Consider the following 13,142-nt stretch of genomic DNA (forward strand, 5'->3'; position numbering starts at 1 on the left):
TGATTCTCTGGGAAGAGGAACATGATTGACACCTGGGTCAGCAGTACACACAATGGAGAAAGAAAATGTGACAGCAGGAAATCAGGCTGCTGTGCCTCAAAGGAGCAGGCAGAGAAGGAGGCAGCCAGAGCGGACACTCCAGCATGGCTGCTGTAGGAAAATCAGGAGCTGTGCTTTGGGGCCAGGAGGGCTACCCCAGCATCAGTCACCTGGGTATACTCCCCACATATCATAGTGAAACTACAGCTTAATTTGTATGTAGGGATTAATATATTAATTTAAAAGAACCACACTATTGTTTAAAGAGTATCTGGCTAAGTCTGCAGAACATATCTTACTTTAATTGAATCAAATTCGTTTTTAATAGAAATATACAATGTTGAAAGTCCATATCCAAGACAGAAATAATTGTGTGGAATCAGCAAGGTGTGTGGAGTTTGCTCCCCTTTATTTAATAGGTTTAGATATTCATTGAGTACACGCTGACATATTCTTGTGCCTGTGTTGTGCTTAAGGATCTGGGTAGATTTCATACTATTTATCTCTTTGTATGATTGTATTTTTCTACCACACACAAGTATTGCATTTTTCACTAAGAAACAAAAATAAGAAAGTAACTAAATGGGATTTGATGGAACTGAAGGGAAAATGGAAAAGGCTTAGAGATGCTGATCTTCTTCCTCTGTCTTTGCACAGCTTTATGGAAAGGTAGATGAGCAGATGCAGGGACTGCAGGGTTGGCTCATTCTAGAATGCAGATGTCAAAGGCAGGGGTCCTCTGCAAAAATCTGTGAGCTGAGTCCTTGCCAACCATGTAGCTCTGCTGCAGGTCCTTTGCAATGAGAGAGCCTGTGTGTGGAATGGTGGGCCCCGGGTGTACATGCTGCACTCCGTCAGGCCATGGAGCCTCTGCTCAAGGGCTTGCTTCTCAGAAAGAGCTTCCTAGAGAAATGCCCCTGAGCCAGACTAAATCCTTCAGGCCGATTGATTTGTCCTCAGAGCGCATCCTTATTCCCAGCCTGATGAAAACTTGTTTTTACTGACACATAAGCTCCAGGAGGGCCGTGATATTGCCGCCCTCCATGCCCTGACCCCGCACTTGACTCTACATGGTCAATGCCACAAACAAATAAGTAAGGACATAGCAATAAGGAGGAATCAGACACTGGGAGGATGGTGCAGGCAAGGACGATGCTGGGAGCAGGACTGTAGATCTAGGCGCACAGCAAAGAACTTACCTGTGAGGTCACACGCAAGTTTCTGCACTGGAGGCCACTCTGAGACAGACAGCCACTGCACCGTGAAGCGGTCAGAGCTCCCGAGGAGGTCAGCTGTGCCTGTGGGTTGAGCTGTGCTGAAAAATATGGGGGCTTTGGAAGGACTTTGAAGAGTCAGATTGAAGGTGCACAGAAGGCATTGTTCCCCCCCAGTCCTGAGCGCGGTCCTCGGTGAGGGAATGTTGAGGGTCCGTCACAGTCGGTCCTGAGGGTCAGGCGCACTGGTGCAGGCTGATTGGCCCCCACTTCTGTAACATTGATGTGGAAAGAGAATCTGAGACTTTACTGAAACCCATGTTGGCTTCAAAAGTGACTCTTCTGGGTCAGATGATTGCCTTGTCAAAGGAATATTAAGATATACGTCCTGCCTTGGTATTCTCATTTGTTGAGAGAAGTAATGGCGGGGATGAGTATGTTTGACAAGAGTTTTATGTGGCTCCTGAAGCTCTCTGCGCGCATTAACCAGCCATTACAGTTACTGCTTGAGCATGTATGCTGAGGAAGCTTCTGTTATAAATTATGGAGATCCAGCTCCGTGGAAAGTAAGGTTTGTATGTGCGTGTGTGAGAGAGAGTGTGGGTGTGTATATATGTGTGAGAGCATACAAGTGTGTGAGTGTGAGTTTGTGAGAGAATATAATAAGCATGTATGAGTGTGTTGTGTACATGAGTGTGAGTGTATGAGTGTGGGTGAGTTTGTGTGTGTGTATGTAAGTGTAGGTGTATGTTTATGAGTATGTGTGTGCAAGCCAGGTGTGTGCATGTGCAAACCCAGAAGGTTGCTTTGGAACCTCAGGACTCTGCCTGCCCTGTGAGCCCTCTCTAGCCTCCCCTGAGCAGGGGTGTCGCAGTGCTTACTGTCTAAACTAATTTCCAGAGTGGGCAATAGTGACTGACTCATGCAGTCCTGTTACATTTCCTGACTGGTTAGGTGACTTATGTCTTCCTCTTTGCCCTTAATGGATCTGTAATGAAGTGACATATTTCAAAGTCATGGCTGCATCTCAGGCTGCAGTGGGACTACTCTTTAATAATGTCTCAGTGGAGGGTTAAGCCTGGCACACAGGCTACCTGCGTCTGCAGAGAGGAACCACATTGAAAAGAAAGAGGTCCTAAATGGGAGACGATTTCAAGGGCTACACATCCTCTGCTGAAGGTTTTCATTGTTATTTATTTATTTATTTTGAAGTGCTGGGGCTGGAACCCAGGGCCTTGCATATGCTAGGCAAGTGCTCTCTGAGCTGCAACCCAGCTGGTTTTATCTTAATTTTTTGAGACAGGGTTTGGCTAAGTTGCCCAGGCTGGCCTTGAACTTACATCCCCCTGCCTCAGCCTCCCAAGTCACCTGGGTTACAGCTGTGGTCAACATATCTGGATTGGTCTAGAAATTTTCAGGGTTAGTCATGAAACTGGCCCCGGGTTCAGTTTGCTTCGTTCATGTCTTTGTGCTGACATTTTTTTAGGTGTGACTTTAACCTTTTTCAGCCTCAGTGTCCTCATCTGCAAAATGCTATAATGATAGCATCCACCTCTATGGCTTTCACGAAGGTCAGATGATTCATTCTGGATATAGCATGTGATAGGGGCTCAGTAAATGATGGCTGTCTGTAAGGCTGCTTTTCATTGATGCTGTCCATCAGAAGTCATTGCCAGTGACTCAAGTCTAGCTGGGAGCTGGAGATGAACAAATAGATGAATTACAAGTACTGTAGTCAAATAGATCTACAGTGCAGGATGTGGGGATCACACAGAGGTGCTAGTCAACTCACCCTGAGGTCAGGGCACATTTCCCAGAAGAGCTGGGCCTGGAAAGCAAAGTGAAATTTGGAGAAAAGAGGCCTGAAGCTCCCTGTGCGTTAGTTTGTGGGTGGGTGAGGTCTTTGGTTCATAGAGTCCATGTGTATTTATTGAGTTTTTACTATGTGGCAGACTCCGTGTTAGACTCAAAATACCCAGTAGTAGGCAAAGTAAATAAACAATTTGCCTTCCTTATGGAACTTTCCCTCCAGAGGCAAGGCAGGCACTGAACCAGTAAGTACAATGGCCTGTGGAGGATACAGGGAAGGCACAGGATGTCACTGGATGGTAGCTTGAGACCAATTGAATCTTGGGGTGGGATTTCCCACATGGCTTCTGTGAATAATGAAATGGGTGGGATTTCCCACATGGCTTCTGTGAATAATGAAATTTCACCCAGACCTGTGGTGAGTAGGAGTGACCAGGGAAGAGGAGAGAAGGCTCTGTGCTTGCGGGACCATGGAGTCTTCTGGGGACAAAATGAAGTCCAGCTTGCTGCAACATGGGTAGCATAGAGCATGCTGGTGAGATGCACAGGGAGACCGCAGATGGTCTCGAGGTCCCCTGGACCAAAGCACTGGGACTTTGTCTCTAGGGCAATACGAAGTCTTTGAAATGTTGCTTTATGCATAGAAATATCAAAATCTTATGTTTTGAAAATTTTTGAAATATCGAAAATCTTATGTTTTGGAAGATCATCTGCTACTTGAAAAGTGAATTACTGGGGTTCAAAATGGAAATTCAAATGAAGACCAATAAGTAGCTGTGGCAATATGACCATAGCTTGTACTGGGGTGGTGGTACACACAAGGACAACAACATCACTCATTGGACCTGACAGCTCTGAGGGAGTCAATGCCAGTGTAGGAGATGTGCTGAGCCCCTGAGGACCTGTGTGGCGAGGTCTGAGGTGCACTGTGTGTGACTCCAAGCTAAGAAAGGGCCAGTGGAAGGTAAGATGCAGAGAATGAAGTAATCAGGTCAGCATGTGCAGGGTGTTTATTTCTCTTCCTACCTACTTCTTGAGCCAAGTGTTTATTGAATTTAGAGTAATAGATGGGAGAAGAATAGCACCATTGTAGGCTAAGATTGATGGGCGGCAGATTCTTTTGTACAACAGCACAAAAGAGATATATTAAGGGGAGGTTAAACTTGTCACTGTGAAAGGCTTATTTATCTTGTAAATACTTACCCTAGAGCTATCTAAGACTTCTTTCTGGCAGGACCCACATAGGCTGCCCCTCCAATGCAGGAGAGAAAGAGGACAGAACTGTCACTGTGTTTCCACAGGGGACCACACCCTTGGGGTGTACAAAAGTGCTGGGGGGGTGCAAGGAGTTGTGGGAAAGGGAAAGAGACAGAGTGTCTGATAGGGGCAGGCTTCTTGCTGACAGGAATATAGTGGGAATGTGCAGTGAGTGGTCTTATGCTGCAAAACAGGGGCCTGGAAACCAGGACAGGGTGAAAACCTTTGGGAAACCAAATTTGTTATTGATTCCATGTTGGTGTGTGTGGCTTGACTCTCTGGACTCCTGACACTCCATCTATGATGGGCAGTGAGATGATTTAGATTTGCTTTAGAATTTGATTTAGAATTGCACCCCCTCCCCTCCTCTCCCTTCCTCTCCCCTCCCCTCCCCTCCCCTCCTCCAGGCTCCAAGTGTTTAGGATCTGCACACAGGGAGATGGGACGATGGCTTTAGAGGCTTCTGCAATTGTCTGCGAAAGCCTGTCTACAGGTAAGAAGATGGACTTGAGAACTATCGAGAAGGTAGAAACACTTTTGGACAATTTAAAAAAGAAATAGAAAAAGAAACTTGAAGCAAATTGTCCATGCCTGTGCCACTCTGTGGAAAGAATCTGTTCAAGCTACCACTAATTCCCTCGGCCAGTTCTCAGTTTTCAGGTCCAGTGGCCCTGTACTGTGCACCATGCTGTGCTTATCCCTGGTCCCCAGGGTTTGTAGCCTGGAGGTGCTCGGCAGGGGCTGTGACCATCCTTTCATTTGTTCACTGTGCAGGTGACGGAGCTCAACAACGTGAAGAACGTGGCTCGATTGCCGAAGAGCACCAAGAAGCATGCCATAGGGATTTATTTCAATGACGACACCTCCAAGACATTTGCTTGCGAATCAGGTTTGTCTGGGGCAGGGTTGGGAGGGAGCTTTGGAAGCCTTTGACTTTCAAGTGGGCACTGGGCACTCTTGTGACCTTTGGGCCATTCCTGCAGATCTTGAGGCAGACGAATGGTGCAGAGTCCTCCAGATGGAGTGTGTGGGGACACGAATCAATGACATCAGCCTGGGAGAGCCTGACCTCCTGGCCACGGGGGTGGAGAGAGAACAGAGCGGTATGTACACAGCAGTCTCGCCTTTCCGCTAAGCTCTCGTGCCCCATGTAGTAAATCGTAAGCCATCTTCATTAGGGGAAATTTTTGAATTATGAAAATGTATAAAGCAATAAGTAAAAATAACCTTTTCCCTAATGCACAACCTGTGTTGACAATATGGCATATTTTTCTCCATAATATCTTAACTGGATGCATAATCTGAAAGTGCATAGCTAGGAATTTTGAGGGACCTACTGTGTGCCAGCTGGTGGAAAGGGCTTTCAGTATTAGATTATTTAATTTTCCCAGCAGTCCTTGGGCATGCATATTATTAATTCTCCTAATTTACTGATGAGAAAACTGAAGCTTCGGAGAACTAAAAATCTTGCTCCAACTCTGGTGCCTCCTTAGTGTTTGATTCCAGGCTAGGCAATTAGACCATATTTGACAATGCACAGATTTTAAACTGGAATGAGTTGTTGTGCTGCCATTTCACTTAAAATGTTGTTGAAAGCTTTCCAATGCTTTCAATAGAATTTAAACTTCATAACTGTTTTATCAGGTTTACCCACTTAAAAAAAATCTGTGACTTTTAAAAAAACTGAAATGCATAAGCCAAACTCTGAGCTCAATTCTTGACCTAGAAATAAATCACTTAAAACAATAATGACCTATATATAAAGGAACTTTTTAGCAAAAATCAATGTTGGTTTATTGAAAAAGCTTGGGATAATTACTTCATCTCCAAGCCTTGTGACAGGGTAGATTGGGCCCCAAGGATCTGCTTAGTGACTGACGTGGGCCAAGAGGATTGACCATGGGCAGGTCACCGGAATTAGTGGTGAAATGCAGAGGTGAACCTGTCCTGACCTCTCCACAGGCAGCTCTTCATTGGTTATTAAAGCATGCTCCCCTTTCCTGGTGCAGCTCCTCTTTGCAGATCGGGAGATTGACCCCCAGAGAGGATAAGTCATTTGTAGGGATATCTCCCAACCCCCAGACTCCTCCTCCTGTGGTTAACTAAATTGGGTAACCCCTGCCAAGAGAGGTCCACCCATAGCCTCATAGATGAATGCCTGGGAGCCTAACAAAGCAAGGAAAACAGGAGTTTTATAGAGTGCTCAGATCAGCACTTTTTTTCCCCAAATTTGTATTGGTGAAATAATATCCTACTGGCACGATAAACTGAATTAAAAGACTCAGCTCTGCCTTGGAGCTGCTGTGCCCTGCCAGTTCTCTGTGCCTGTTTCCTCTCAGTCAAATGGAAGTAAGAATACCCCTGGTGTGTAATTACTAGGTATCATTATGAAACTCAACTTTGTCCTTTAAAATACATTGCAGTCCTAATTTGTAGAAATTCAAGTAATCGTGATGTAATTGTGAAGTAATAGTCACTCCCTCTACTATTATTGTTTTCCTGAGTGAGATAGAATTGTGGAACTTCTAAGCAAATAAATTGGTGATCATCTCCCTTTTTACTTAAAGAGACAGTCTTTCTTACTTGGTCCAGAACTCTCAAGGGAGCAAATTGCTCTATTAGATTCTATTTTTAAAATAATTGCTACTGGAAAGCAGCAAATATCCAATGATTGAGAGTTTGAAATGATTTAGAAAATTTAAATGGATACAGTTCATGAACATAGTCTTGATCTATTCACTAAATTCAACTAAAATCTATAAAAATCTATTGCTCATCATCTCATAAAACAATTAATTTATAATACCTCTAATATATAGTTGTTATTCTTTTGTCAGATGTGGACAGTCTACCATAATGATGGCTTGCTAGGTGGAGATGTGTTTGCTACAGTAACAATATATAAAGATTTCAATTCTGTAACTTCTTGTGTTAATGAATTGTCTAGAAATACAACAAAAATTCTGTGTGAATGTATCTGTGGGGGTGAAAATTTGGTTGCAGTAACCAACCAAGCAGTTGTTTGGTTACATTTATAACCACCATCTGAACAAGCAAATGAATATTTTCTTTCCAGTAATTGGCTAAAGAAAGTATTTTGTTAAAACTAGTTCAAATATGTCCTGTGGTGTTTTTCCATATGCTTTGTCAGTTAAATTGCATAGTATGAATGTGAAGTTTTTTTAAAAAATAATTTGAGATACAACTTTATTGGCTTAGTTATAGAAGTTGTAAGTTGATCAGTATGACTTTGGTATTAGTAAACCATAACATGATTATTTGGCACCTGCATCTTTTATGAACACAAAGACGTAGCTGTAATTAATATGTGCTTGGCAGGGAAAAAAAAAAAAGCTTTTAAAGGTTTCGTTGCTTTAGTCTTTTATTGGCATACATACTTTTTATTATGCAAATTTACAAAGTCCAAAAATGTTCTTTGCTCATGTAAATAGTGTTTAGTGTATGTTGACAGCCAGGGTGTATCATTATTATCTCATTTGATAGGGTCTGCATTTAAAAGTCATTTCCTGGGACAGCTTGTTTATGAGAAACATTGGTTTCCCTCAGTACTCAACCAAATCCTATAATGTGAGCTTGAATTATTTTTGAATGCTTCTCTGTTCCTACAGCGTCTTTGATGTTTTATTCCTGGGGATTTTAGACTAACCTTTTGTTTTTCTCCCAGAGAGATTCAATGTGTATTTGATGCCATCTCCTAACTTAGATGTACATGGCGAATGTGCCTTGCAGATTACATCTGAGTACATCTGTCTTTGGGACGTCCAGAATCCCAGAGTCAAACTCATCTCTTGGCCGCTAAGCGCCCTGCGGCGGTATGGACGTGACACCACGTGGTTCACTTTTGAGGCAGGGAGGTGAGTGCCAGGTTGTCAAATGCCCCTCGTCTCAGCTCTTGTTTCTGTCTTCCAGGCTCCCGTGATGGAGGCTCACCTGCGGGAGGAATCCTGGAGTTCACTTGGGGAGACCCCCAGAGCTGTGGTTCTCCAAGGCCAGGGGTGGTGCAGAATATCCATGTATTCAGTGTGGCCGATTTCCTGGGGAGGGGTCTAATGTTTTGCATCTGTGATGTGAATTTTCATTATGCAGTTTGGTTCTGTACCACACACTGAAGTCGAACTGGGTAAAAAATTCTGATCATGTGTGGTCTGTGGGGCTAAGCTAAACAGAGGCTAGTGCTTGGAAAGCTTCCAAGTTGTTTTTGGGGGAATGCTTCCTCATCTCAACTCAAATGGTAGATCATAAATATCGGGGGGGGGCACTGATATTTTTCGAGTTGCAATTTGTTGAGTTCTGTTTTGCTCAAACTACAATGAATGACATAATCAACAGAGGTTGATTCTGAAGCTTGTTCATTTTCATCCCCAAGAAGCCCTTGTTCTTTTTAGGAGAATGCTTCTCTGTTCCTATAGCGTCTTTGATGTTTTATTCCTGGGGATTTTGGACCAACCTTTTGTTTTTCTCCCAGAGAGATTCAATGTGTATTTGATGCCATCTTCTAACTTAGATGTACATGGCGAATGTGCCTTGCAGATTACATCTGAGTTCATCTGTCTTTGGGATGTCCAGAATCCCAGAGTCAAACTCATCTCTTGGCCACTAAGCACCAAGAAGAAACAGTTAAACCCAAATGTACCCAGTGATGCTCTTCTTTTGTGGGAGGGAAGATGGTGCCCACAGTAGCTGTGCAGTCTCCACCTCTTCCTCCTTCAAATTTTAGCTCTGTTTTGAAACATGACAGAAAACATTTTACATTTTAAAAATTTCTAGTGTAAATTAAGCTTTAAGAAATGCAAACCCTTCTACATGTGGCCTGAAATTACATTCAGATTGAAAACAAGCCAACTTACGACATGGAAAATAAAATGTTTGTAAAACAGAGCAGCTCTTCCTTCAGGAAAATGATATTTGATGTGAGGAGAGTAAAAACAGAACTTTAAACTCTACTTTTAAGACCCAGTTCCTGGAAGTAGAGGACAGTAATGCTCCCTTCAAATTAATCTATTTATTTTATACAAGGCTTAATTATGCAAAATGTACTTTTCAGAATAATTTGTGGTTCTCACAACTACCCTAGAAAGTTTTAAAATTCGTCCTTCCCATATAGCTGTTCTCTGGTTTATTTTATTTTGAAGACCTAGAAATGAATCTCTCAGATGACAGACATCACCACATTTTCCCTTGTATACATATATGAAAACATCACAGTGAATCCCACCATCACATCCACCCACAAGAATGGGATTCTAACTAGAATAAGATATATTTCATGCTGTATAATTATATCAAAATGGATTCTACTGTCATGTATAACTAAGCTAAAAAGATATAGCAGGAACTAAAATATATATTACTAAGTGAAAGTAGTCCATAGAAAAAAAGTTACATACTGTGTTACTCCAACTCTCCAACATTTTTGGAAAGGGCCAAACTAGATAGTGAAAAAGATCAGTGGTTGCTGGAGACTGGGGACATGAAAGATGAGTAGGTAATGAAATGACAGGGACCTTTAGAGCAGTGGCACTCCTTTGAGGGTGCTGTGATGTGGGTACCTGGCATCATACAATTGCTAGAGCCAATAGAACACATGGCACACAGAGAGAACCCTAACACAACCTGCGGACTTTGGGTGATGATTGGTGGGTGTGGTCATCAGTTGTAACACATTCACTGCTCTGGGCTGGGAGGATATTGAAAATAGGGGAACTGTGGAAGGGTAACCTTCTGTACTATCTACTCAATTTAATACACTTAACAAAGTGTATTAAGATAGGGAAAAAAGCTACGAAAGCAGTTCACCTACATTATCAATGTAGTCATTAAAAATGGAAAAAAACAGTCAAACCCAAATGTACCCAGCAATTCTCTTCTTTTGCCAGAATTGCCTACTGATTATCCTGGAGGGAGAAACCTATTAGTAATTTAAGCATTGGTTTGATCACATTGGTATATTCTACCCTTTGTAAGCCAGAAATTATTATTATAGATTATTAGGTATTACTACTACTATATTAATTGTAACTAGTAAAATCTAGATATTCTGTAATAAATACATACTTTCTATTACCTATGAATTCCCCATTCTTATTTCTTATAGACATCTAGTAGAATTTTTCATCCATCAGGACTTATGGGATGATAATGAGAGGCATTATTCAAACATTGCTATTTTTCAGTTGTTTTTTAATGTACTATGTATAGGAAACAGTGCAAACTAAAATGTAAGTAAAATCTTTACAGTGTATCATGACTTTTTTTTTTAAAGAGAGAGTGAGAGAGGAGAGAGAGAGAGAGAGAGAGAGAGAGAATTTTTTTTAATATTTATTTTTTAGTTCTCGGCAGACACAACATCTTTGTTAGTATGTGGTGCTGAGGATCGAACCCGGGTCGCACGCATGCCAGGCGAGCGCGCTACGGCTTGAGCCACATCCCCAGCCCTGTATCATGACTTTTTGAAACTGTAAAAAATTATCTCATTAATCTTGAGATTTGGGGGGCACAAAATTCCAGGTATAAAATCTATACTACTTATGTCATGCAGAAGTTTAATCCATATTGAAATCTAGTAAGACTGCTGTGATCTAACAGATTATTTAAAAGACTGGCATTTCTCCTGAGTGCTGTAAAAAAACCATAGAGGTCTGTAAGCAGGTGGATTTGGGTCTGGGCAGATGTGTTAATGCCCTGTGTGTGTGTCTGTTTGTGTGTATGTGTGTGTGTGATAGAATTGTTTTCCCACGTTGGGTAGGTCACTCTGACCATTATGTGGACAGTAGGGTAGAAGGATGGGTGTGGCTCTGGGGAGAAATTTCCTTGCCTTACATCATGCACAGTCTGGGTAGTTTAGATGACTACAGGCTTGGTTTGCTTCAGTGTCCAGTGGTGCCCACCAGTTTCATTTGAGAATCCTTAAGTGGACAATAGAATTGAGGGATGGGTGTGGACATGGGAAAATATAGAATTAGCTCAAGCAAGCGAAATGGCACATGAAAAGAGTCGATCTATTGGAGACATCAGTTCCAGAATTATTTCAATGGTCTTTGACCAAAAGATATAAAGTATTGACTTGGAAAGTGAAAGGGCCTCATCCCATGACTTTGATGGCCCCTTAGTGGTCTGTCCTTCTGGGAATGCCATCTAAGGACTCCAGCAATTAGATGGTTAGAATACCCACAATCTGGGCATACAGAGTTGTGCCTCCAGAGTTGTGGGAACACAGAATGTTTGTTGATTTTGAAGAGCCTTCTCATGTGGCGGGCATGCTTTGCGTGACTGGTACAGACTTGGCATGGAATGGAGGGGCAGTGAGGGGACTTTGCTCTTAAGCTCTGACTTATTCCTCAGGCAGCATGTGTAGTGTGAGGAGCACTGCTTCAGGACTCAGAGAGACCTGGGTCCTAACCTCTTTTTGACTAATGATTTACTTTGGGCAAAATGCTCAAGTGTATCTGAGCCAGATCTTCCCTGCAGGGTGGTGACCTGTGAGGGTGCCAGGTTCCCCTAAATGTCTTTGATGTTCCATTTTGGTCATTTTGGAGCAGGACTTGGCCCCGCAGGACACAGGCAACCCAAGGTAATATGACCACTTTGTATTTTGTCTGAAACTCAAATAGAGATGAATTTTTATAGTTTCCATGAAGGCGCTAGGATAATAAGATCATCTGTGTTCCCCCCAAGCGTGAAGGTTTCTCTCTGCCTTACTTTTGTTAGTGAAGATAATTTTTTTCCTTGGCTATTTTTGGATGTGTGCAAAACAAGGCAGTTTCATATTACCTAATAGAATGTTCTTCCTCTATCATTTCAAGAAATGAGCAGGAGCCGAGTTTCTCCAGGTGGTTTTCACATATCCAACATGTATCTGCAAACCTTTAAGACTGTGCTCCCCAGGACACAGGGATTCTTCTTCCCAAAGACCTTGGGCAAAGATTCATTCACATCCAGCTTATTCCTGCTCGGTGGCTCCAGTTCCCTCCAGCACAGCTGACAGGGAGGTGCTCATAATAAAATGGACTCGGAATTGGAGAATGTGAAGTAAAATTATTGCCTTGCCACACAGGGGCTGTGGGAACATTGCCACCTATAAATGGGGACAATGTATTATTTATCATGAGATTGCTATGAAGATTCAGTAAAGGCACATGTGAAAACAGCTGGGAAGTAGCAGGCACTTGAATCGACCCAGACTGACACAGAAAAGAAACTCACTGGCTTATGTAATTCGATCTGGGGTTCGAGATGGCTTCAGGCTTGGCTTGAATCAGTGCCCAGGTGGTGGTCCTGGGTTTCATTTGAGAATCCCCTTTCTTCTAGGAAGTTACATTCTGGCTCCAACTGATGAATCCTGGAGCTTTGAGATTTTTCCACACCATCAACCAGTGGAAGGGAGATAATTACGGTCAGGCAATGACCATGACATTCACCCTTCCATTTAGGCTTTTTACTGAGAACTTTACACAAAGCTCATAGGACACAAATAGAATGGGGAGCTCCTCCCCTGGCACCCAAGGCATGCTATGGCCAGCAGAAAGGGAATGGATGTGAAGTCTTAGAAAACTAATAAAATGCAACCAACATAGCGTTTAATAATTGCTCAAAGCAAAGAGGGTCAAGAGGATTTTATCTACAGTTAGCAGTATCACGCATAACAGCGCTGGATCTCCACATCAGTGCTGCTCAGCCAGGGGTGATTTTGCTCCCAGGAGACATTTGATAATGTCCTGGGATATTTACGGTTATCACACCTTGTGCAAAGGCACTGTTTTCATCTGGGACATGGAGGGGCCAGAGGTGTTGGTGAACATCGCA

General features: G+C 42.7%; 1 protein-coding gene across 1 annotated transcript in view; it reads left to right on the forward strand.

The window, feature by feature from the left end:
* DOK5 (docking protein 5) overlaps nucleotides 1–13,142 on the forward strand; it is a 147,083-nt gene that overhangs the window by 94,972 nt on the left and 38,969 nt on the right. The window contains exons 3-5 of the mRNA XM_081289687.1: nucleotides 5,094–5,208; nucleotides 5,303–5,422; nucleotides 8,005–8,194. Coding sequence (XP_081145813.1) covers nucleotides 5,094–5,208; nucleotides 5,303–5,422; nucleotides 8,005–8,194 — 425 coding nt within the window. The remainder of the gene's footprint in view (nucleotides 1–5,093; nucleotides 5,209–5,302; nucleotides 5,423–8,004; nucleotides 8,195–13,142) is intronic.

Source organism: Spermophilus citellus, assembly GCF_964194105.1.
Source record: "Spermophilus citellus genome assembly, chromosome: 4".
NCBI classification, from domain to species: Eukaryota; Metazoa; Chordata; class Mammalia; order Rodentia; family Sciuridae; genus Spermophilus; species Spermophilus citellus.